This window comes from Leptosomus discolor, chromosome 20 (genome assembly GCF_034619465.1).
Source record: "Leptosomus discolor isolate bLepDis1 chromosome 20, bLepDis1.hap2, whole genome shotgun sequence".
Lineage (NCBI taxonomy): Eukaryota > Metazoa > Chordata > Aves > Leptosomiformes > Leptosomidae > Leptosomus > Leptosomus discolor.
In genome coordinates, this window is record NC_141410.1 from 9,100,348 (window position 1) to 9,126,440 (window position 26,093).

At 44.6% G+C, this 26,093-nt stretch overlaps 2 protein-coding genes across 3 annotated transcripts; one reads left to right on the plus strand and one right to left on the minus strand.

Annotated features, from left to right (window-relative positions):
- Window positions 1–401: 401 nt before the first annotated feature.
- SLC35E2B (solute carrier family 35 member E2B) lies at window positions 402–7,733 on the minus strand. Its single transcript, XM_009957419.2, has 8 exons — window positions 7,398–7,733; window positions 6,537–6,672; window positions 5,295–5,422; window positions 4,602–4,722; window positions 4,212–4,265; window positions 3,511–3,583; window positions 2,665–2,810; window positions 402–1,504 (listed from the first exon to the last, which is right to left on the minus strand). Exons 1-8 carry the CDS (start codon window positions 7,720–7,722, stop codon window positions 1,258–1,260), a joined length of 1,230 nt encoding a protein of 409 aa, XP_009955721.1. The 5' UTR covers window positions 7,723–7,733; the 3' UTR covers window positions 402–1,257.
- Window positions 7,734–13,692: 5,959 nt separating this feature from the next.
- On the plus strand, window positions 13,693–24,591 carry LOC104346960 (uncharacterized). Of its 2 annotated transcripts, XM_086476138.1 has the most exons (9): window positions 13,693–13,720; window positions 13,989–14,061; window positions 14,703–14,856; window positions 17,786–17,931; window positions 19,561–19,737; window positions 20,533–20,646; window positions 23,646–23,732; window positions 24,116–24,263; window positions 24,516–24,591. In XM_086476138.1, the coding sequence occupies exons 1-9, from the start codon at window positions 13,701–13,703 to the stop codon at window positions 24,545–24,547; spliced, it is 951 nt and encodes a 316-aa protein (XP_086332264.1). In that variant the 5' UTR covers window positions 13,693–13,700; the 3' UTR covers window positions 24,548–24,591. The 2 variants fall into 2 exon arrangements, with proteins under 2 accessions (XP_086332264.1, XP_086332263.1); XM_086476137.1 differs by lacking the exon at window positions 24,516–24,591 and having other exon boundaries at window positions 23,646–24,156.
- Window positions 24,592–26,093: the final 1,502 nt, after the last annotated feature.

A 26,093-nucleotide genomic window follows, 5' to 3' on the forward strand; every position in this document is an offset into this window, starting at 1 on the left:
GCTGTGCTACAATCTTCCAGAAAAGTGGCAATTATTAAAAATTACCTCATTTCACTTGGTAATTTTTGTTACCAAAAAGTCCATTTGAATGTTTTTGTAGCTACGTGTGCTTTTTTGACAAAACTAATTAATACTTAAGAATTTTTTTTTAAAACGAAAGTTAACTTTTAATCTTTGATCTACCACAAACCAGAATTTCTTTAAAAAAAGAAAACTTCTTAAGAGCAGCAGAAATAAAGATTGGCCGCAGTTTATGGTTAACATTCCTCCCTTTAGTGACCTCTCTTCCATCTGTCACAGATCCCTCCAAGACTGACATAATCAGAAATGACAGAAATACTTTTGCACATAGGTCAGAATTATAACCCTGAGTTTCTAAAAGGCAGCATTTTGTTGCACTCTTAGAAATAATTAAAAAAAATCATCAATTTATTTCCTCATAACAGAAATACATAATAAAACGCAAGAAATGAAAATGGTTCCTTTAGAAACGTAGAGATCCTGTGTCCTCTGTCACCAAAATTTCAGTGGTTTTTACCTCTAAACAACTGCACATATTTAATTCAACATTCTACAGTGTGTACGCTCGCCTTTCAGCACTGTCAATACACAACCAGGATGCAGCATCTCCACATTAGATTTTAGTAGGAAGAAAATCACTTTTCATTCCTAGCTTTGTAGTCAGAAACAGCTGCTCCTCACTGCCTTGGGGCACGGACTCAGTTCCATAGTTTGCTTCAACTAAACCCAGAGTAAGTCATTTGTGTGGAGAGAGGAGGGGCTTCCTTCCTCCAGCTCTGCAGCGCACACAGACGATGAGGATGCAGGCGCTGCAGAGTAACCAACACCCGGGAGTTTCAGTTATGGCCCAATTCCACCCCGCGGCAGGCGAGCAGAGTGCAGTGACGGGTCCATATTTTCACATTATTTTCACAGGGAGGGAGAATGGGGTCGTTTTCCCACCAGACACTGAACTTCTTCCTCTAATACAGGCGTGTACGTTCCTTGCAGTCCAAGAAAGACAATACAGCCCACATTTACCACGTTACATGACGCTGGGTCCTCCGTTTGGTGTATCAGTTTCTCAGTAAATCAAGGCTCGCTGGATTCTTCCCCTTGTTGTCTCTCTGCTTCAAGTCCCAGGCTTGACCTGCCATGAACTCAAAGGAACCGAATCAGCATCAAGAGCTGAAGCAACAACCACTTAAAGGAAGAGTTCCTTTGAGCCACTCTAGGTTGGAAGAATAAATGGCCGTATTAATCATACTGTTCCAAATCCTTGGAAATCAGCGGCTCAGAATCTTCAGCTGCACTTTGTGCGGATGATGGGGCTGCAGCTGCCAGGCTGTGCAGAGTCTCCTGCTGATGCTGCTTCGCCTTGTTATACAGCAGAACTCCAATTGTCACTAGAACAGTCCCAATCGCTGAGAGGCTTGTGATTTTGTTACCAAACACAATAATACTTAGCCAGATTGACAGCGCGTGCTTCACAGTACTAGCAACACTGGAAAGGAATACAGAAATTAAGGCCAAAGAAAGCTTTCTCATATCCCCCCCACAGCCACGCTTGAATGCAGCAGGGCCTCTCCGTTTTGCTCGCTTTTAAACGCCAACTCAGATTCCACTCTTCTTCCTGAAGCTAGTACTAACCCCAGATTGTTTGTACATTGGCACTCCTGTCTTCACACTCCTCTTAGAGCTAGCACGAGTAACTCAGCTCAGGTTTTTGTTTTCATTGTTTTTAAGTATGCAGTACAGCGTTAGCGGTTCACTTGTAGCTCACACAGACAGCCAGACAACTCTAACACCAGCAACACAACCGCCATTTGCGAGTGCGCTGCAACTCTTGAGGTAAAACAGGATTATAACCTGAAAAGAATCAATATCTAAATCACACCAATAACGTTATAGCAAGCAGTTAAGAGATTTTGTATCCACGTAAACAGGAATATATGCTTTTATGTCCTGTTTTGTAGAAAACACTAACACCTTCAGAATAAGCATGTGTGTAACGGTGAATTGTCACAAGACTGTAGCAGGGGCACCTGAAAGCATAAAGCAGCAGAAGCCTTCCAAGTGTAGGACCAGGGTTGTCCCACAGGCCCCAGGGCTACTCAGACAGATGACCTGTTATTGAACCAGAATTGTGCAACAGCCTAACGGTGGAGGCTGACCTCAGAGAACACACCGAGTTCAACACACACAGCTTGACACACCGTGTCGTGCTTCAGAAGAAAGGAACGCAGCGCTGATGCTCATGTTCGGTGCGGCACCGAGATGGACACAGGTATCACCTCATCACTGAGGCAAACGGCAGCTTAAACACTGGGGCTGGGGGTTCGGTGAATCCATTCACTCTCACCACCCACCTGGAAGGAGCGGTGTCAAACCCCAGTACAACACCCCTGCTAGCGCGCGTGAGCGCCTGCCGCAAGCTCGGGAGCGTGGGTCAAACGCTGCTCTCCTCGCGCCACCGGCGAGCAAACCACAAAGTTTCAGTGATCCGGATGTGAAAAGTTTTCTTCTTAATTTGATGCATTCGTGCCTTTACCTCATTTATTTCTTTGCACAATACCCTTAACTGCCTAGTTCTCAAGCAGACATACTAGGCAAGAAAAAAAAAGAAAATTAGAAAATGTTCTTGACATGAGAATACAGTTTTACCTGAAAGTCACAGGAGAAATTTTTCCCATCAAGGCATAGGCTGTAACGCTTTGTAGGTGGAACAAGACTCCATCTATCAAGAGAAGTATGACAACATCTTGGTTGTAGCTGAAGCTCCTCCCACTTTTCCCAATCACAGGCACATCCTAAACAACAACAAAATAAGAGGACTTTAAGAGTTGAGTTTATAAGCCAATCAAGAAGTGATTTTCCACCCAACTCGTTGTTTTTATAAGCAGATATGGTTTTACATTTAAACTTCAGCAAAACAAAACCTAAAACATAAGGGACATTTAGATCCTCAAATTTTCGCCCCAAAAGAACATAAACAGCTCTCATCTGACCGAGCTCCCCAGTGTGTTCAGCCTGCCTGTGAGGTATTTTCTTTCTGAACGCTGATGCGTGGCAATGAAATGCCGGAAGATGAAGGACACATATTTAACCCGATACATTATACTTACTTCATCTCAGTTTTGCCTTCAGAGAGTTAATATTCCTGCACACCACTGAATATGGCCAAAAAGTCAACAAATATTTAAGATTCAGTTTTCAAGTCTTTCTCTAAAACTTTAAATGCACTTTGACAAAGTTTGATTTGATCTCAAAAATCCTGAGATAAACTTAGGCTGAGTCACTTGTCAATTCATGCCTATGTTATATTATTTCTTTGAAAATTTTCTCTTTTTTACTGCCCTCAATCTCTTGCAAACATAAGATGAAGTGTATTCCAGGGTGATTTAAAAAAAAAAAAAAGGGAAGAATGAAAAGTAAAGATTAACCTTAGTTGCACATTCTGCTCACAAGTCAAAAAGAAAACATAAATCCGTGTTAGTGATTTCAAATTACCATGAAAAATATCCAGGCTGGAATAAGCATAACCACTGCAGCAGCACTGGTATAGAACTGAAGTTCCGGGGCTCTACACAGGAGAAAAAACAACAACTAAAATGATTAAAAGCTTCTTTCTTAGAGCTGAAGAAATCTGCATCGTTATTGGATTTACAGATACTGAAAAGTAACGAAAGCCATCGACCGAGCTTTGGGGACCACAAATTCGGCAACTTCTTGCAAAGACGGTGTTTTGCTTTTTGTCTTGGCCGAGACCGACTGGAGATAAAAGGCGCGTGTTTTCAAGACCAAATCCAGCATTTTCTCTCCTGGTAAAACACGTACCTCTGGCCATAGGTATATTTTACTCCTGGCTCGTGTTTTGTAGGTAACACATTGAGTGAGTTCTGAAGTTCGTTTCTGCATGCCTAGTAACGTTAGGGGATGTGTTACGACTGCAGAATAAGGACTTCTTTCTGGGAAAAGATGACTCGTTTTGGGTACGCTGAGAGCTTTAGCCAATTATGAAACTCCGACCTACCGCTGTGGGATCTGCGCATAGGGGAGATTTCTTTTCCTGACACAATGGATTATGTGAAAGCTGTCTGTCAACAGTCTGAGAAAAAAATATCTTGGTGCAATGTAATCATAAATACACGGTTTCCTTATGCAGCCCAAATTCCATCTATAATCAAACCCGAAATATTTTCAATACTTACGAAAATCTGTATTTATCTCCACTGAGCAGTTTTTTGGAAAATACATTTTGCAAACTGGAAAAGAAACACAAACCAACCCAACATCGTTTATTTGTTATTTTAGTTATGACAAATAAATCAATCCATGAGAAAGACAGTTGTTTCCCACACATCATGCAAGCGCAGAGAGGAGTTTGGTCTCACTCCTCCAGAGTAACAGAGTTGCACAGGTTTTTAACTGCATTAATGCTAGCAGACACGATAGGGAAACTGTATCTTCTCTTAAAAATAAATTTCAACTGCCAACGTTTAAATGTAGCATGCAAAAGCAACTACAGGCAACAATTTTCTTCCATCTGCCAATAAACAAAATCCCTTCATTCCACACATGCAGCTACCCTTATGCCTTACCAGTCCATGATATTAGTAGATAAAGCTGCCGAGAAACCTAGAATGTTGAAACTGATCTCAGTAGCTGTACACAGAGCCAGCCCACCCATAACTGGAATGAGAGAGAGATTGACCAGCAATCCTGCAAATGAGAGGAACAATTGAAATCAGAGTTTAATTACTGTACTTCCAATTACATGTATCAGCTACTATAGGTTTTGAAAGTTCAGATTCCGCCTTAACTTCCTCTTGAAAGAAAGAGCAACTTGCTGGTAACAAGCACAATCCCTTCGAGCAAATCGCACGCAATCGCAAGCGGAACCGCAAAGAAATTATATTGCGGTCAGTTGCTTGGGGTTTTTTGGTTTTAATCGCAGAGTGAACACAGTGAAGAAACTCGAGAATGTTAAATTCAGAGCAGCAAGCTGTCCTCATAAGAAGGAACACACTGAACTTCAGTTATTTAAGGCTGTAATAATATTTTCTTGACAGAAAAATAACCTCAGAGCAACGATGGCCTTCCATAGCTGCATTAAAATAAATCCTTTTTTACTTTCTATGTACTCTGCTTACTGTGTTCAATTACTCTTCCAGCTGCATTGACTCCATTTCAGTGGAATCTCTTTATCCACAGCCAACTAACTGTCAGCATTATTAAAAAAACCACCAAAACATCAGAAAAAAATAATCACATTTCAACAGGGAAGCACTTACCAGTGTACTCTCCTAATATCATCCGAGACATGATAACAGTAAAAATAGGCGCAGAGCTCTTCACAGTTTCTGCAAACGAAACCGCCACGTTCTTCAAGCTGACAAGCCCCAGGACTACTGTTGCAAATCTGCCATAGAAGAACAGAGGGAATTAGGCAGAAATTAAAATAATGCTTTAAGAGCTACTCTTCAGCACCTAGCATAGAAAAGGGCTGCATTATAATTTCTCTAGGTTTGCAACTTTGAGCTGCAGTAACGAAGACGATGGAGAGGTGCCGCTGGCGATCGAGTTCAGGGTTGACTGGACTGCAGCAAGGGATCAGCTGCACGCCTTTACTCCACAGCACCTGCGAGCTGGAATGGGTCAGATCGCCTTCTTTCTGCTTTGGCTTACACACTATTGTTTATTTAGCACAAAGGAAGGCACCCTCGGGCAACTCTGCAATCTCTAGGGATGTACAGCGGACTTCCAGAAAACGTCAAGTTTAATTTTAGTGCTTCGAACCAAGCTCCAGATAGCAGGGCTGTAAGCTAAAGTAGTCGGTAGACTCAGCTGAAAAAGTTCATAAAATTCTTCTGACAAACAGTAATCCACCAAGGAAATGCTGTCATTTGCAGTTACCCGTCTTCAGCGTCAGTCAGGTACGCTACACATTTCCCGTATTTCAAACGGTGAAATGAAACACCAGGGTGTTAGGATAAAGCTACTCTGCATTAATTTGAATCCTGTTATCCTTCAGCACTTTTGCAGCGTAGAGGAACCAAATCATATATTCTTATTGTCTCCTGGAACACGCACTGATACTATCCCAGCACACCGCAAATATTTACTTTTAAAAAGATAAATGTTAATAGGCTGTATTGCTTTTGAGGCAAATTACTGGAAAAGGTGAGGGAACAAAGCAACATTGTAGTAAATACTTGTACACTACACAAACAGCCTCAGAAGAGAACAGCAAGAACGTAATTGGAAAGAGAAGTGTGTTGTGACAGAAGCTAAATGTGATGGGAAGCCAAGCTAGCCAAAAAAATTTACATCTAGAAAAAGGAACGTAGCATTTAGCAATAGGAACTAAAAATAAAACTATCCTGTCATTTTTTGGGGGTGGGGGGAAAAGGTGAGTACTCCAAACACTTTGCAATCAAGAATTAAAAAGAAGAGAGCCATGGAAATACAGCTTCCGTTCAGAAGAACGCAGCGAAGCGACCAGATAGACCTCTAGGAAATATTTAACCATTTACCTCATTAATCCAACAAACAGCATTATCATGATGAAATTGGGTGGGTAAGAGATGCGTGTTTTGTGCTGATACAAGCAGCATGGGACAAACATTTTTATACAGCCAATGAAGGTGGTTGAAAGCATTTGAACAGCACCTAAAGAAAGATGAGAGGAAAAAAAAATAAATCAGAAGATGATGAGAACATGATGAATCGAGCAACATAAGAAAATTTCTTAGGCAAACTTACATGTAGCACTTTTAGCAGTTAAAAAATATGGCAACAACTGTCTAGGTGTTATAAATTCTCACAAAAGCCCTTGACTTCTACATCTGCCAGCAAGGCAGCAGAATAAAAGATAGGTGGCATACACCTTAAAATCTGGTTTACAGATAAAGTGCTCCTTGTTCCCCCCTTAAAAAAACAAAATAAAAGGAACGAGCAGCCCATTGTATAGCAGAGATCACACAAAGGCAACTTTTGCACTTCTACACACAAACAAAATCGTAACAGCTCTGGAGACTATCAACAACTGACTCAAGATCTTATTTTTTTTAAAAGCCCACACTACCCTCCAACACAGAAAACAAAATATTACATTTTTCTTTCCAGCTTTTAGTTCTCAAACACCATCTTACAGCTCCTGTATGAGCAAAGTTTCACACCATCCTTCAGCAAGCGGAGGAAAGGACAGTGTCAGAAGCCCTTTTATAGGCCAAGATCACAACTCCTGAGTGGCCAGCCCCAAGATCCACCCCCACGCCTCCCAACTAGGTCTTTTTCACTTCAGTTGAACCATCGTGTCCCTCAGCTTTACATAGGAGTATCTGGCATTGTCAAATACCTTACTGGAACTGAAGTGTAAAGAAAGGTAGGGTTACCTAGCATGCTGGGCTCTCCTTCCAGTAACGAAAGAATGTATTTGTTAAGAAAAAGAGTGCAAAAGCTGAAGAAAAACCACAAAGTGAGGTAGATGAGAGCATGAGAATTCCAGATGCCCAAGTCCGACTCAATGACCGTAGTCTCCGTGATGGTTATCTTCAGAACGTTCTCCTCCGGCACGCTGTCACTCCTAGCAATGACAAACTTTTCACTCCTGTTAGCAAAGAGCCAACCCCAATGAAACAGGGATTTTCCCTTTGGCTTTTCTTCAACGGAGGGAGGATTCGGTTCCTCCGGTGTCTGAGCACTTGTCACAGCCGACATGCTGACATTAAGAAATTAATATTGGTCCTTAATACAAACCAACATTGACTTAGCACCGAACAGCACTCTGACGAAACAAAAACATCACGTGATTAGCCTTTCATCTCCCGAGGCCTGAAGCAGCGTACTCGGTCCTCCAAAGAACATCTTGCGTAAAAATACACTTCACGTGCTTCTTCATGTGGTCTGCTCCATTTTTCCTGCCTAAGAATGAAAAAAAGAGAAAGAAGGAAAAAAGATGTAGCTCTGAATGTAACATTTTAAATCCCTAACGCAGCAAAGACACCACATTTCACCCGCAGTTTGTGTAAGATAAAAAGACAGCTGTAGCTCAGCTTTCAGACTCAGTTTTGCACTCCCAATATCAGGGTACCAAGATTAAGCACTAAGAGCTTAATCTAAATGAGATTTTTTTTTAATTCTGAAACAGCACGCGCGTGCACACAGAAAAGACTTCACGTGTTTTTAAGTTTTCTCCTCTAAAGCATGTCAACACAGCCTTTTCAGTCACAATTAACTCCTCTTCAGGATTCTACAGTTTCTTTGATCTCAGTCTAAGGTCTTCGTATAACCACTCAACAGGAAAATCTTCACAACCCAGAAAATCTGGTCTGGAGTCAGAACTCTTAGTACTAATTAACTTGTTATCAGCTCGAGTCAAAGTGAGCAATCAATAATCAAGGACTATAACCCCCAGTAATCACAAACACAGTTATCCTGGTCAATACGAGATCTAGTTGAACAAAGTAGGAGGCCATGTCCAAGAGCTTCCCAAACAGACTCGTTCTCTATTTAATTAAACAACACAACCTCACTTATTTTGCCATGCAGTACTGCTACAGCGTGCGATTCAATAGTAGCACTTCCAATAATTCTTAAAGCCTTTTTAAAAGGTCTGATCGAAAAAGGCATTAAATCCTCTGCGACTAGACCTTTCTCCTTTTCATGTTACATGACTTGAGGCAAGTTATGGTAGAAGAGTATAGAGAGCAACGAAAACACACCCTGACCTTTGTTCTTCTCAAGTCAGATAACGTTAGTGAGCATCATAATGCTAACGGATTCAAAGTCTGTATTAAGAAAGAAAGAAATTGCACCTGAGCAGCTTCTCTGCAACATTAAAACACACCATCGGATTTATGGCTTTCTATTTTGCAGCCTGTGTTTTATGAGCCACAGAAAATAGGATGAATCAGACGAGAACGGAACGATGGACAGGACCTCTCTTGCTCCTCAGTGAACAAAGACCAGGGGAAATTACACTTGAAATGCTCTTATCCAGCAGCACATCTGCTGGGTAGTCAAGATGGTGAACCTCAGACCGTTGATAAGTAATTATTGTGGGGGAAGTTAATCACCGGACATCTTGGAAAAGCTGTCTGGAATGAGGTCATAACACTACAGTGCACCAAACAATGGCAGCACAAGAAATAATCACGGCAAGCAAAAGTACAAGAGTCGTAACAAGAGCTACGGCACCCGCCCTGCTTCTGTTAGCGTGTGAACGGGATACACCGCTTCCTCCTGCTTTTTGAATGTCCAACGTGGCATCTCAAAATAAACCACAAGGCGGTCCTGAAGAGTTAAATATATCGTGCCAGTTCCAATATCCTAACAGCAGCTACTCCACACTGAAATTTTCCATTCCTCATGTTCTCTACGCCTGTTGTTACAGCCCCGTACAGAAGGTTTCCATCCCCATCCACCACTTGGCTCTCTCCGTTTTACCGGGAAATCGTGCCAGCGGCACGCTGAGGGACAAGACCCTCTGACACGCTCGCATTAAAGCAGATACTTCTGTAACCCAGTTTAAGACCAAACTTTGAAGGAAGATACACATTCTTTAAGAGGATTTGCCAAGAAAAATGGATTCTTGACTCCTCCTCCTTTTTCACGTCTTAAAAAACCACCGCTCTGCATTCACAATGGTTAGTTATTACAACGTTGTTAATACTTTTTCTGTTCATGCTCCTCAATTAAAACCAGAAGCAGTTAAGCACAACAGAACTCCCACCTCAGCAGCACTGCGATATCATATTTGATATCACTGATTCCATACATGGCAGGAAGCAGAACAGCAAAGAAGAACAAAACTACTCCCCTAAATTACTGACCTGCTGTCTTAAATCAGCTGGAAAGTCTTAAGTGGGCTGAAAGAGTTCTCCATCTGGACCTAATTCAGTCTTCCTCCCTCAAGACCAACCAGCAGCTGATGTTTACCAATAGATGAAAACGTGGCAGTGGTTGGTAGACTGTTTATCTTGGATTACACACAAACATTCAGCCTTCCAGCTCAAAAGAACAAACAGCATGCAGCGCATTTTACACTCTTCCTTGTATCTTCTTTTAACTACCTTGGCAATAAAAGTGTTGTATTAAAGCTGGAAAAATAAAGGAGTATAAGCTTTGAGAGTCTCAAACACATTCTGACTTACAAGCAGTAGCCAATTACCAATTCCACAACTCCCCAATTTCTTCAGCTTTAAGACATCATACTCATAAGACCACCTGCATTCAAACTCCTTTTCCATTTCCACTCAAGAGCAGTTAAAATCAGAAATACGTTCATTTCAAACTTAAAACTGGAGCAGAGAAAAAGCTTTTCCGAGAAGACTTTTAAGAGTGAAGAAAATAAATGAAGACATTATCTGCTTATGCTTTTAAGCATCTAGTTTTAATAAAAAAATATTAGTCTCCCCTCAGTTTCCAACCAAGCAGTCATACTTGGTTTGATCACTAAATTGCTTATGCTGTTTCCTACTGCATGCAGTAGCCTCCACGGGCACCCACACGGTTCTGCTGCCAGGCAGCCCACATGGACCTATAGAAACGGCAGCTTTTGTGGGAACGGTGTCACAGCTTAACGAGCAGTTTGAAGTGGCACCAGCTCACAGCTGCTGAAATAACCAGCACCCCCTTTGCTCACTGCAACTACAACAAATGTTGGGGGCGTGTGACAGAGCAAACCAGGGAAACTGCTCCTCCCCGAAGTTTTAAGGCTGCAGGGAAAAGGTCACTTAATCCACACCAGGACTAGTACACATCCTCTACACTTACTTCACGCCCGTACAGTTCAACCTCATCACTGTGAAAGCAGCTTGTCTACACGGATTGTTTTCTGCAGGTCTCAGAAGAAAATAAACACCAAGTTTTGCAAAAAATAAAATGCAGAAGCAACGCAAGCAAGCAAGAGCACACCCCGCCCCTGCATTTTTGCATTAGCTGTTTCACAAGAAGCGTTTTCCAAATAAACGGTAACTCCCACGCTGAAGTCAAGTGAACAAAAGAGAGAAAAAAAACCCAAGAAATTGACCTCACATAAGGTTTTACAGCAGTACAATTTTCTAGCACAATTAAAAGGGAGTAAAAATCAGTTTTCCTTCTCTGGTGAAGGGGAGGTCTGGGTCAGATCCCCCTTCCTCCAAAACTGCAGAGGCAGCTGGTGAAAATCCAGTGGCCGGCGCTCAGCAGGGCTGTATCAGGGCCCGGACACACTCCTCACGCCTGGCCCTCACTGAGGTTTTCTGCAACAGAGCTACAGACAAGGGCTGCCGCTGAGCTGTCTTCACCCAACATCACTGCTCGACTTTAAAAGTAAGCATAAAGGCAGAAAATTAAGAGTTCTTTCAGAGCCACATGGGATAAAAACCCAAAAGGAAGGGATAAAACCAACTTGGATGTTAAATTGTTTCAATGGCATTATCACTGGCGTGTGTCAAAAATCCTCATTATAGTATTCATTTAAACTTTCTTTTCATAAGAAACGGCAGTTTTAACCCTAATTTTTAAGAAATTGTCAAAAATAAAAAAGCCACAGTCCAATGCAACCAGAGTCCTTCCTTAGAACCAAAAGAATAAAATTATTTAAAGATAACACAGCAACAAGAGACAAAGCAATCACATGAGAGAGAAAATATAGTGTCTTTTAAGAAATACATATACCATACCAAGACACAATTTATCATTAAAATAAAGCATAGCATTTCCAGCACTACAGATTCTGTGTTTTTTAACTATCTATTGCAACCCCGGTTACGCACAGTCCTTCATGGTTCTTCCACAGAGCACACTAAATATTTATGACTGAAATATATTCATTGGTAAGCATCTATCAGGTACTCCAACAGATTTAATCTAAAATTCTTTTGTGATGCAGCTCACCTCAAACCTTTTGGTCAGAAGCTCTGATTATTTCTTAAATGCTATGCAGGTTCTGACAATCACCACTACCTGTATGACACCGACAGTTTCTCACTACATTCACTTGCCCAAGACTAGAAGTGCTCCAGGCTTTGGAATGACCACCATATCTAAGAGTGAGGACAAAAACCCATCGCTATAGTTTCTCTGACCACTTGCTAGTACCTGTATACAAAGACAGATGCCTTCTTTTGACAACATCCACAAAGAACTCCATTAAGGCAGCCTGACACCTTGCACAAAAATGAAAGCTCAAAAATACTGCAAGTGTTAGACAAACTAAGGCTGATCTGATCATGAAAAAAAAAACCAGAGGCTCGGTGTCTGTATCTCTTGATCTACTACGAAGCAAAGAGGCCACACAAACATTGCTTCCAACACAACGCATCCAGCATCCCGAGCAAGCTGTAAATATTAACACTGTTTCACTAAATTATAACGACAGCATCCAAGATGTTTATAAACACGGACCGTAAACACAATCGCAAAACTACTTCCCCTACAGAGAGGGAGATGCTAAAAGACTGAAATAGCTTAATACTTCCTCGCGTTTCAGCTGTTCTTCTAGTCACCCAGTGCCCAAATCCTCCCTCCTCTCATTCAGCACCAGCTACCACGCAGGCAAACCCAGCACGTGTTTTTCCGTGCCCCGCAGCACCTCGGAGCTGACCGAGCATCCCAAACGCAGGAGAGGCGACAGCAGCTCTGCCTTCCCCATCGAAATTCAGAGACCTTCAAGGCAGCACTGCCGTACCACGTCCTTTTTTTGACCCGACTTTCCGGCTCAAGGACTTTTCAGCGAGCACCAGCGTTGCAGCAGGGCGCAGCCCAGACATCTCCCCCTTAGGGGATGCCGCAGCCCGGCCGGCACCTACGCGCTGAGCCCCTCCGGAGAGCGGGGCTTTGGCTCTCCCCCTACCCCAGCCGAGCCCAGCCACTCATTTCTCCCTCCCGAGAGCCCCTCACAGCCAGCACCTGGGGGCTCCCGGTCAAACCGAGCTTCGGCTTCCCGGGCCACCACCGGAGCGGAGAGCAGCCGTCCGGTGCCGCCCCCGCTCGCCGGGCCCCGCCGCCTCGGGCAGGGGAGGCGGAACCACCGCGCCGTGCACCGCCCCCGCGGGCCGAGCGGGAGGTGCCGACGGGGCCCAGCGGCCGCCGCCCGGAGCAGCTGCCGGGGCGGGGTGGGCAGAGCGGCTTCGCCCCGCCTCGCCGCCCCCGGGAGCCAGCTCTGCTCCGGCAGCGGCCCCCGGGCGGGCAAAGCGCCTCGCCCGCGGGGGACGGAGGCGGCTCCGCGGGGACGGGCCTGGGCCTGCGCCCCTTTGGCACAGCAGCCGCTTGTTTCCCCCTCACGGCGGGAAGCCATTTTACGAGGAAAAAAAAAAACAAACAAAAGAGAAATAGTAAAAATAAAAAACCCGAAGACAAAAGAAAAGGGGGTTACAGGGGCCTTCAGGCGCTTCGCTCAAGGCCGGCCGGGCGGCAACCACCGGGCCGCCCTCCTCTGTCGCTGCGGCTGACACGGCCCCTCCGCCCGAGGAGAGCGGCGGGCGCTCGGCAGGGCCAGGGGCAACCCCAGAGGCCGAGGGGAAGGCGGCGGAGGGCGGGGAGCGGGGGGGGGGGGGGCCGCGGCCCCGCCACCCTCCGGCGGCTCTTCCCGCCCGCCACGGGGAAATGACGTCCCGGCCTGCCCCGGAAGTGCGGGCGCCGCCCGGAACCCGCGCGCGGCCGCTGTAGCCATGTAGGTACCGTTACCGGAGGGGGACGGCGCCGGAGCGGCCATGGAGAGCGTCGACGACAGGTAGCGGCGGGAACCCGCAGCGCTTCGCGCCATCGGGGAGGGAGAGAGACCGGGCGGAACCAAGCGCTCAGGCGGGGGTGGTTCTCTGTGCTCCCCCGCCTCGTTACCGGGGGGTGGTGGGGGTGGGCGGGGAGGGGCGTGGGCCTGTCCCCCCGCCCCCCGCTTGGTACGACCCGCGCGGGAGGGCGGGAAGCCGTCAGCGGCGGCCGCCCCGGTTGGGGGGGGGGGGCGGTGCGGGTGACGGTTGCCCCCTTGTCTCCCCCTCCAGCGGCGCCGCGGCCCCCCCTCTGCCGAACCTCACCCCCCGGCACCGGCAGCTCATCCCCACGCCCTGCGGCCCCGTGAGTACCCCCGTGCCCCGCTTACACCCCCACCCCCCCCCCCGGGCGGCGGTTCTGCTGTTCCCGGTAAAGGCCTGACCCCGGGCGACTCCAGCCCCACCCTTACTGCCCACAGCACGGGGGGAGTGAAGCGGTTTCTGCCGGCGCGGTGCAGTTTGTCCGTCCCCACCGTGTAGCCGTGACTGGGACCAGCGGGGAAAACCTCTCTCGCTCAAACCAACGCGCGTTGCTCGGGACAGCGAACTCTTCTTTACAGTTTTCTGAAATAAAAAGTCTTGATAACGGGATCCTGGGGAAAAAAAAAAAAAAAAAAAAAAAAAAAAAAAAGGCACTTGCTGTTTGGATAGGCGTGTACGCGGGTTCCTGGAGGTGAAGTTGTAACGCCGCGGGCCTTGTGGGGCACGGAGAACAGTAGAAGGCAGGCTGTGGGCATGAAGCAGAAATTAATTGCCAAATGAAGTTAGACTTCTCCCTTCCCCAGCAGTTTTGGAGTTTCAGTTCAATTGTAGAGAGTTTCTCTTTTTCCAGGAAAAACCCTGTGCTTGTGTCATTTAGCCGACTTGCTTTAATTTAATCTGTCTCTTAGGAGCAGCAACTAGTTTATACTGCATTACGTGTTTACAAATTTTCTTCCGTTACAGATAAAACCATGTTCAGAGCTATCCTTTCCCGTGAAGATCTACTTCTGTGTCACTATTTTGTCTCTGCTAAGTGTAATAGGGCTAACCATAGAGACCCTCGTTCGACAAACGGAGGAAGATTTCACCATTTCTCTCATTCAGTTAGTTGGAGTTGGTAAGAACATACCATTTGTATTTTAAAACAAATACAGTTTTTCCCAAGGTAGTAGCTAAGCATCAACTGAAGTCTCTTACTTCACTCCGTTTGGCCTGGTTACACGTAGAATCTTCTGCTAGTTTAGCACTAACAAGCTAGATGCTTTTGCCACGGTTGGTTTTCCCAGTGGTACTTTAGGGAAAGGATCGGCAATAGATAACGGTGTCATCCAAAAATATATTCATGTCTGAACAGCGTGAAAAAAAGATTGGGGTTTTAGGAAGTGTTGCTGTAATTGGCCTTCTTACTGGTGTTCCGTGAGGCGGATGTGGCAACGACTTTGCTTTCAGCAGCTGCCGCGTTGTGTGAGGCGTTCTGAGCGTTCAGCTGTGCCCCGGCGAGCTCACCATCTCCCAGCCGAACGGCTCTGCTGTAACACGCAGGGGGATTCAGAGGCGTCCATGCCCCAAGGCTTGTCCTAGCACGCACATCTCCTGCCACCAGCCGTGCTGGTACCTGAGCTGTAGCTGGTTTCAAGGCACCTTCTTACATTGCAGGAAACCAAACGTACAGAGTTTGACCTGAAACAAGAAAATGCTAAGTCATCTCTCTGTGTGAAGTTCCTGCAAGGATGTTGCTTCACCGGAAGTATTCTAATAAAAGAAAATAAGGACGTCATTTTTTTAAAGCTCTCTTTCTTTTGTCTAATCATTTTTGTCCTGCTGGCAGCAAAATCCAGACTTCCTTGGCTATTTCCAACGGGAGCTTCAGTAGAAACTTATGTTCGTATTCCTGAGTCCAGTTGTATTAAACAGAAATGAAACTTAACATGAAAATAAGTACAACTAAGTATTTTAGTCCTCTTCAGTGGCTTTAGCAGCTCTTGGCTGTTGGCTCGCTGGCCAAAACAGCGTAGAAAAGACTCGACTCTGTGGGCCTAACACCTTGTGTATGGGAAGGACATGCTCATCATAAGCAGTCATTGCTTTCCCGCTGTCATGGTTTCACCCAGAGGGAACAAAGACAATGGGTTTGTTCCAGATTCTGTAATTCGACACATACAAACAATACTTTTACTCCAAAACTCCGGTTTGATGAGCAGCTTTCCCACAGGACTCAGCACACCAACAAAAATGGCGATGTCAGAACAGACGGTCAGGGCTCCGAGCTGTCACGCTGGTTTTGTTTGCAGCCGCTGGTTTGTGCTTTGGAGAAAAACGAAGAACGTTCATAACAAACCAAACGAGTCCCATGATGTTATAAACGGGGAAGCCGACAGCAAGCTTGCTGATCTGTTTTTCCCCCTCCTGCCTTCTGTTGGTACTAATTAGTATTCGATGCTGCAACACACGCACACGGGAAGAAGCGCGTGCCTCTCGCCAGCCTCTGGTTTAAATTGGGGAAAATGCTGTGTTTTTAACACGTTACTTCTGATTTCAGAGTTTTAATGTAAACAAAAGTTGTTTTTTCAACAGACTGATCAGTAAAGATAACGTCATTCAAGGAACACGGTAACACGATGATTGGCATGCCGTGAGACTGTAAGATGTGTACGCTGACCTCCATAAATGTGCCAAACCCATGTTTTCTTTAGGGTCAACAAAGACAGACAGAACTGATAATAGTTCTTTAAAGAAAAATTGATGCCCTGGCTGTAACAATCTCTTGGATTTACCACTACAGATGCGTACTTTAAAAGAGGGTTTGGGATTTACTTTGTTGAAAAACGCTCACTTACCAAAACGAAGGGGATGTCCTTCATTTCAGAAATGCGTGTGTGCTATCTGCAAAAATCTTAATGCTCAGGAAGAAGTTTGTTTCCAAGTTATTTGTACAGACTTCTCATTTAGCAGCTGAATTTGCAAAACAAGGAAATACCATCTTAAATCTTCCAGGTCTTCCTGAGGTCATGAAGGATGCCAAAACATTGCATGATTCACTGTGCAGTTTGCCAGTCATTTTCAGTCCTCTCAATCACTGTTAATAAAAGTGAAAAAGGAAGTTCATGCACTAGGATGTTTGTTTAGAGAGACTGAAGTTATTATGTTACTTTGAAAACTTCTGTGACACGCTGTCCCCACGTCCCAGCCCAGCAAAACCAGATTATTTGCTGTGCAGAATCCAGGAAGTAGCCCTCTGGGAAAAGAAGTCTATTGTTACCTTGTCTGTGGTAAGAATTAACTAGTGTTTGCATCTTAGGTAAGAACAAAGCACTGATTCCTGGGTTTATGAAAGGAAAGCCTTTTCCTTATTTAAGCTTTGTCAAAACAGCATTGAGTTCAACAGTGACAGCTAACTGTGGCGTTAAGGGTGGTGGGTCTTGATGTATTTCATAAAAACAAAGAACTTTTCCCCAACCGGTTCTGGACTATAGTTTGCAGGGTGGGGTGTTTCAAAATTTCCACCACAAAAATAAACTGAGGAATCCAGTCTGCCCCAGGTCCGTTCCACACACAAGCCAGTCGTAGCGGTCAGAACCACATCAGCCATGCTGCAGAGGTGTGTGTACGAGTAGTAAATTGCTGCTTAGTCACTTGAATTGCTCTCACTGGGAAGATGATGTAATTTCAGTTCTTTAATGAAAATGGTGTTGTTTCACTTAATTCCAATAAGCTATTCAACATAACGCCCAATACAGTATTAATAGAACAACACGGGGCAGCTGCCAGTGCATTTGGATAGCTGATGTGTTGCCATTTTCAGAGTGTTACTTCACAAGTAATTTAAAAAGCTAACAAATTATTCCATTTCTTGCACGCTAAACACAGGGGAGAGTACTCCTAAATAGCTGATTGGGGCTCCTTGGTAAGAACAAAGATATGCTCTTGGCTGAGGAGCCTGAGTTACGTGGTCTTGATGCTTCCATGCTGTCATCTGGATCAACCCTATAGAAAAACCGCAGCCTGTGGTGTTCACCTGGTGACTGACCTTTCCTTCTCCTTCCCAGTGTTCTGTGTGTACTACGTGACGAGAGGAATCCTGCAGGAGAATCGCCAGGAGCTCATCGTCTTTGTTCTTTCCATCTTGCTAGTGATGTTTCGTTCCGTGGTCAACTTCACGGTTCTCTCTGCTGAGCAGAAGCCGAAACTCCTGGTTAGTTTCCTGGTTTTTTAATTAACTTTGCTTCTCTCCACATCGTGGATTTGAAAATGTTAGAAAAGCATCTGTGATAAGGGCAGTGATAGCAGGGAAACATCAGGATGGGTTATTCCTACCATTGAATAACAGAACGGGCACCTTCAGGATTGCAAATCTCTCTGAGCTGTTCTATGGGTTTGCTTTACGGCCGTATCTGAAAGTAACATAAATATCAAAGAATTTACTCACACAGGGTTACTGCAGAAGATATCCTTCACTTCACCTACTCTGCTTCAGATTTCTGTCTGTAAGACGACTGGCCTAAAGGCACGTAAATCTAAGCTTTGAACAGAACTGGAATCCCAAGTCTAGATGCAGGGACATAGCCCTTAGTCCCACTGCTCCATAAACGCAGCCGTGTGTTTTTATGAGGGTTACAGTAACCTGCTGCAAGGAGACAAAAAGATACTAGGGGAGGTACTGCCATTCCAGGTTAGCTTGTTTGCATTCTGTCGCAATAAAGTTTAATACAAGGATTGTATTCGATGTGTTACCGAGATTTGTAGTTAGACTTCCGCTCGCCGTGCTTCTCCGAGTCCGTCCCTTTTGTGGTCACACGTTTATAACAAACGTGAGAAGGAGATTCCCTGCTGTGGAGTCATCCACAGATTATTCTTTGACAAAAGAGAAGGCAACCAAGCTAGGAAGATGCAGCAAAGCAGAATTTGCCTATTCCATTTACGTATCAATTGTATATTTAGTTAAACATACTTATCTACAGCAAACTGGGTTGTTAGGGTCAATAAGGAACAGGCATCAGAGCCGCAAATTACTTCAAGGTATGATCTTAGTCATCAGTGTATGTACTAAACAACCACCTCAAAGTAAAGCCTGGGGTAGAAGATGTACTATTAAGGACTTTTTTTTTTTTTTTAACTACTACAAAAGTAACTTGGATTACTGTAACTCCTGCTTCCCGTGCAAAATTTCTGAGCCAGAATAAGCCATACCAGTACAAATATTCTCACATCAGTGCAGTTATGAAGGACGTTTTGCCACTTCAGCCACCTTTAAAACAGCAGACATGTAGAGTGAATGCCAGCAAAGTTGTGGGTACAACTAAGACAAAACCAATGTTTTCCAAAATTTAGTTAAGTGCAGCATTCAGAATAACCCGCTGTCCCCACTGCAGTCAATGGGGAGGATTTTTACCAGTTGGTTTATGCCGTACAGGAAGCTCAGCGCCAGTCCCTACCAAAGAAAGCTGTTTCTTCAAACTGTCTGATAAAACCTCAAACAAAACCTTGCTAAAAGTCATCACGATATTACAGGCAGGGCAACGGTTATGTTTCCCTTAACAGTTGTAAAACTACTACGTCAAGAGTGACGTAAACCAGAGCAGCCCATGCGTGTTTACAGTTATTACCAAGTGGTTGCAACAAACGGCAAAAATCACGGCCTGATCTTTGACACTTAACAGCGCAGCAAACCGCCACCTGTCCTGTTGTCAGTTAAAATGCTATTAACGGGCAGCTCGGTTCTCCTCGCTCCTTTTTTCTTTCGTTTCCAGTTAGAAGATGTAAGGTTAAAGACTCTCCCTGCGTTGGCATGGCCAGTCTCATCCTTATTTCTCTCTCCCATCAGGCCCGCTTCATTCTGATCCTCTTGGTCGGCTCCTTCGATGTGATCTGTGCCATCATCCTCATTCAGAGTCAAAGCATGATGGCCTTTCGAGTGGGTGGGGCTCTGGAAAGCCTGCAGTCCCAGTACTTCATGCTGAACCTCTGCTTTTCCATGCTGACCTTTGATCTTCAGGCACAGGTATAGAACTCTCTCCCCCTGGGTTCCCTTTTTTCCCTCCTATTGAGAATATCTTAGACCAGCTGAGCCGTTACCTTCCTGGAGCAATCCTGCCTCTAGCTTACCTTTTAGGTAAATTAGCTTAATAATGGTCATCTCTCCACATGTTTGCTGTAGGGAACCACAGGATGTTAGGGGTTGGAAGGGACCTCGAAAGATCAAGTCCATAAAAATGAATCAATATCTGTTTTATCATCGTCCTGCCCAAAAGGAGAACCGAAACTTATTTTGGGAAAGTTTGTCCGTAAAAACAATCGCACGCAGAAGCTCCAACGCAGCGTGGCCTCCTAAACTAAGAAAGGCTATCACCGCACAACATCTCAGCCTACAGCCTCTAGCTTTCCAGCCACCCTAGCTGTCTGTATGTTTGAGAAAGCAACGCTGGGATGGGAGAGGGGAGCCTGACCTAGCAGGGCAATCGGGGTGAGACAGCAACTGAAGTTACAGATAAGTGAAGTGAACCCAAGATCTGTTGAGAAAGAGCTTGTACTCTGTACGCTGCCCTTCGTTGTGTTACCCTGTGTTACCTTGTGCTTCGTCTGGAGCACATCCTACTGCCTTCCCTGTTCTTGTTGCTAGTATGGCACACAGGGAAGTGCATCTGTCCTCGTGTCCCGTTTCGTGCTGTCGGATTCTGAGGAACAATGTCAGCCCTTAGACCTGTGCCCAGCTTACTGAGTGTTTGGGTCAAATATTTGGTGGGCTGTATGGTCTCAAGCTAATCATTTTACCAAGTCTTTGCCTCTTCTCTTTCAGCTCTGCTTATGTATTCTGCTGATAAGCCTGCATGAGATCACCCTTCTACATAACGTCATCTCCGCAGCAGGGGTTCTTTGGGCCTGCCTGAAGGTGACCATTAGCATCATCGCAGTAAGTGTGAAGCTAACGGTGGACCTAGCGAGGCTGGTCAGTTTCTGAGACCACAAGTTCTCACCCTGAGCAGTTATCACAGGCTGGGCAGTCACAGCCATCCCACTCTACATAGTACTGCTAAGTGGAAGGGAGCCAGAAAGGATCCCAGCAGAAACCAGAAATTTATAAGAAGGCAGGTTTGTTATAAATCTGTGTCTCTCAGCTGAGCGTACAGGATGAAACAACGTCACACTGTTGCTATTCCTTTCCGAGGGACATTGTTTATTCTTTCCTTGATCACCTACTTTAATGAAACCTATAGCATCACGGTGTCTTCAATATTTCTGCCTCTCTGACAAGGCTAGGTGAAACTGGCAACAGTCCTCCAAATTACGGTACAGACATGGTGAGACTGCATAGGCCTTATAGACTTAGGCAACCACACCAGAAAGATGAGTGGCCCTTTACGGGGGCAGCTTCTTTAGAGGTGAGTGACAGTTTTCAGGTCAACATAAGGATTTGTGAACTTGAAATGCAGTTTTTCATGTCAGTCAGATGGAACTTCCTCTGAAATCCTGAGAGTTCTGTTCCAGGAACGATTGCAGAATCAGGGCCAAAGTGCATCAGATATGTTAGTCTTTTATAACCAGGAAGGGGTTTAGGGGGTTTTTGGGTTTGTTGGTTTTTTTAGGCTCCTTGGGTGTTTGCTTTAGCCATCCAGACAAATTCCTGACAACTGAAATACAGCTTTCCAAGTGTTTTGATTGCTTTCCTTGCCAAAAATGGAGCTAGCACCAAGCACTGTGCTTTTAAAATACTTCAGTAACTCTAGGTGAACAGTTGCACAGAACCATCTTTCTCATGCACTTTGGAGTGTCGTGGCCACTAACAGCTATCCAGCAGGGAAGCATGGAGACAGGACTAACTGTGAGGGTGACACTCAGGAATACAGGTGGGGATATCAAACAGCTTGGTTTCCTCCTAGGAGCTCCTTCTGTACCTTTGTGAGGCCCCGGATCTTTGCTCTCAGTTCAGTTGTATCAGGTGTGGAAAGAAGGGGGTAATCACAACTGTGTCTCTCTTCCTGCTAGGATGGAAAGTGTAAACCTTTCAGCTACTGTTCCCCCCACCATCAGAAACAAAGTTGATCTCACCAGGTGCCCTTCACAGATTACCAGTTCTTTGCGTGTTCTTGATTTGCCTTTAGGCGTTACCAGAGGCACTGCTGCTTTCAAGAGAACGAAAAGGCACTTCAGTTGGATGGCCTCATGTTTTACCACACGTGATACTCCTTATGCTTTCATCAACAGCAAACGTGTTTCTTAATAGTTCAACCAGTAATAATAGATGTCCTAGGGATAAGTGCACATTCTTGCCCTTTGCTCAAAATTGTACATTAGAACTACTCAAAAGCTATTTTTACCCTGTCTAGGTACATTACTGACTTCTTGTCTAACTAAGAAATAGGAACTATAAAATCAATGAAAAAAAAATAGTGCTGCATTTCAGTGTCAGCACTGCAGGGCAACAGGAACTGATGAAAGGTGGATACATTTCATGAGTCTGGGAGCTTTGCTCCCAAGGTAAAAATGATTCTGTCGTAGGCTGGAGCACATAGACATTTGGACAGACGGGTGACAACAGTAATTTCTTTCCCTTACCCTGTTCAGACAAGTTTTTCCCAATGAGCTTCTTGAGGTGACAGAGCAGTAGAGAAACACATGTCATTGTCTTGTTTGGTGCTCTCAGAAACTGCACCTGCTATGAGGTTGTTACATTAAGAAAGGTATGGAGACATACACAATCCACCAGAAAGCATAATAGAAAGGAAAACTTGGAAACGCCTCGTACACAGTCCTTTCTGGTAACTGCAGAACCTGAAAGCCCAGCTAAACCTCATGCTCCCTTATTGCTGGGTTGATGCACACACCATTTCACCAAGGATTATTAATTATTTTGCTTCTATTTATATACATGCTCTCCCATTTACTTTACTGGATTTATTTTTCCTATCTCCATGATTTATTTTCCCTCTTTTCTCCTGTTAATTACTAATTCTCTCTTTCCCCCTCCTCTTGTTTCTCAGCGTTTGTTTTCCTTTCCCTTTCGGTCTTAACCGAGGAGGAGCACTATGCAGTACCACAGTAGAGACAATAGTAGAGGTGTTGAGAACAGACAATAGAGAACAGACAAGCTCCCTTAGGGGAGGGACAGTTCCCTTAATGCTTTTCTAGAGGTTCCTATATTGACCATTGCAGAAGGGTCAGTATTGGTTTTGCGGGGAATCTGCGGTTGGTCAGATGCCTCAAATCGTGTCACGGCATTGACGCAGTCACTGCTTTCATTCCCCATGAATCAGGTGGTTTTGTTTGTTCAGACCTGTCCTACAGGACTGCTAAAAGTTGCTACCTTCTGGAAAGCAATCCATCGTTTCTTCTTTCCCAGGTTCCAAGGTTAATTGTGAAACAAAGGTTTTCTGACAGTTAAATCCTCTTGCTTCTCCCACATTTTAGCTCTCAGTGACTTTACTTCTCTGTAGTAGAAACAAAGGTGAAGAAAAAAGTCACAGAGCACCTTCAGTCTGTCAGCTATGAAAACATTAATTTGTTAGAGAAAATCTAAGTGTGCCCAAAGAAAACGTACATCAGCTTAACTACCACTCAGAAGAGTCAACTGCTTCTCCATTTAAGCTAGCTGGGAGTTGTACTGCAAGCATTAGAAGGCACAGCTCGAGAGGATGCAGACATCAGTCACATCACACAAGCTGTCAGGACGTGCTCATGAAACAACCAGTTCTGATTTCACCAACATCACTCCTGGCCCAGCTCAGTGGAAAACAGACACCGTATTTCCTGCTAAAAGAATGTAGGTAGAGAAGGCAAGTGGAAAGCAAAGTTACACACGAGAACCCAGCTAGGCCAGCACTTGAAATGCTATTGAAAAAATCAACTATATGGCCTTTATAGAGTATATAGCAACGAGTTATAAAGCTGTATATATCTCATCTTATTTTACAGATTTTAAAAGAACTGAAACCTCTAGTGTGGATTTTTCTGAGTCAGAATGTACCTGAAGTAGCTTATCTCATCTACCTGCTTTACACGGTAATTCATCCAACTTACTTGCTCAATAGCGGGGAGCAAGGCTGGAGGCCTCCTCTTCATTACTGGATGCTGGGGCCCAAAATACGGTGCCTCATTCCCGAGCACACCCCTTCGTCGCAGCTCCTGTTAGAATCATTGACAGCAGCAGGCACGCCCTGCCTCTTCAGGATCAACTTTCAGTCTGGGCATGCATTTAGCTCGAGTCAGTGTGCAGCCAGGGAATCATGCAAGCAGGAAAGTAAGACAGTTTAAAAGGGACCAGGTTTTTTTCCCCACAATTGCTATCTTGTGACTTCTTTCAGAAATCTAGTACTTGATTGCATTTTATGGCTTCAGGGTTTTGTGTCAGGTGTTGATTGTTGTATGTCTCCATTCTCCTGCAGGTGATAACAGAGTGGGGCAAAGGGAATTCTTACACTCTGGAAGCTGCTTTCATAACCGGCTCTTGCATTTCTGTTGCAATAAAATCTGTTTTGTTTTGGGCACTGATTCATGTCTACCGCAGCTTTGGGCAGGGGCTGAGAGAAAGAAGTAAGTACTTAAAACAGTTAACTTAACATTAGTCAAAGTTGCTTCCAACCTATGCAAGGACTGCTGCTATCCAGAAAAGCAGACCTGTGTAGAGAAATCTCCTCTATACGAGATACATGTAATTCTTCTTCTGCCTTATAATAACGCAGACAGACAGAATAAAGGGACCTAGAGAGCCGCTAATCTCAAACCACTCAAACCTTTATAATATGCTAGGCACGGGTGTTGACTGGTCGTCCTTTCTTCCCACAGTGTTTTCTTCCTATGGAAGGATCGACTCCTGAGCATCCCCCACGTGCTCTACCTGCAGCTCTTACAGAGTGAAATCACAGCCGGGGAAGTTCTGATCGAGTACTTGCATTCAGGACGTAAGACAATGGGTCAGCTTCACAGAGGTAGAGGAAGTTGCTCAGAAAAATGTCTGTACATTTCTTGGTTCATATTGTGCTAGGGAACTACAGCAGTGCAGCTGGTAGCTCAGTTTAAAAAGCAAAGTGCACTCGGGAAATTAACAGTAATCCTCTCAGTTCAGTGAGTTTTGCTGACAGGACAATGCATCTTTCACTCCTTGTTTTCCTGATGTTGCTTTGTAACCACAGGAGGTTCACAACATGCATGTAAATAGAGAATGTTGGTAATATAAATACTGTTTTCCTAGATACACACAGACGTAACGAAAATAATTTGCACACCCATCTACATAGCTGAGTCTGGAAGTGCACTGCCCTGCCATCACTTCCCAACTCAGATCTGTTGCTAACGGAGGTCAAGCCCCGAAGCTGTTTTGAGGACAGCTGTGTTCCCTGATCTCCAATATGGCTGGGTGATGGCTTAACCCAACAGGATGGCATGGGCTCGTGTTCCTCCTCTGACTTCAGAGTATTTCCATTTTTAGAATTTTTTTCTTTTTTAAAATCCCAGCTACACATGAAGACCACACAATTAATCTCATGCCTTCCTATAGCGTACCTAACTGATGTGCCATTTCATACACCAGGGTGACTGTTAAACTAAGCCTTTAATATTGTAATTTAAAAGTTTGGTATTTTATTTATTGGAACCTTTAGCTACTGGCTGTCTATTTTTTAATAAAGTATAAACACCGTTTCTGCATGGATAATTATTTCTCCTATCGACAGTGTAAGTTCAATGGGAAGGCTGTTTACAAACGGAGTATGGAAGAGGCTGGAACTGCAGCTCACGTGTGCTGAGAACATTGCCATCCCATTCCTCTTCAGATCCGTCTCTGACTTGCAGGTCCCTGTATGCTGCAAAAAGTAATTCAAATAGTTTATTGCAGCTTATTAGGGAAACTCACAAGGGTGATCTCAAAAACTCCTATTAAAAAAAAAAAAAGTTTTTCTCATCCTAGTCTTCTAAGTCTGAAACAAATCTACTTCACAGACAGCACAATGAAGAGGTTAAATGTCTCTGGGCAGACTGCACACAGCTGACGATACCCAGAGAAAGCACGAGAGAACCAGCTGATGGCTGTGACTTCATTCCGCAAGTCAGAATGTGACTACGGATTGTTGCTGAAATGGAGGAACCCAACTAAGCATATTCAGTCCTGTTCTGAAACCAGCAAACATGCCGCAGGTCTTGCCTGGAGCAGGCCCAGGAAGGAAAGACTCTGATCTTGCAGTAGGCCTGTACTTGGTCAAAACCAGCTGAGGGAAGTAGGCTTGTGCTATGCTCTTTCTACCTGCGGAGCAAGGAGGTGGCAGAAAATTGCATTAGAAGGAAAAAAGTTGTGATTACAGTCAAACATTTATCTCTTCAAAAGCAGGAATGTATCGTTATGCCCTGGGGAGTTAACCTTCCTATTTT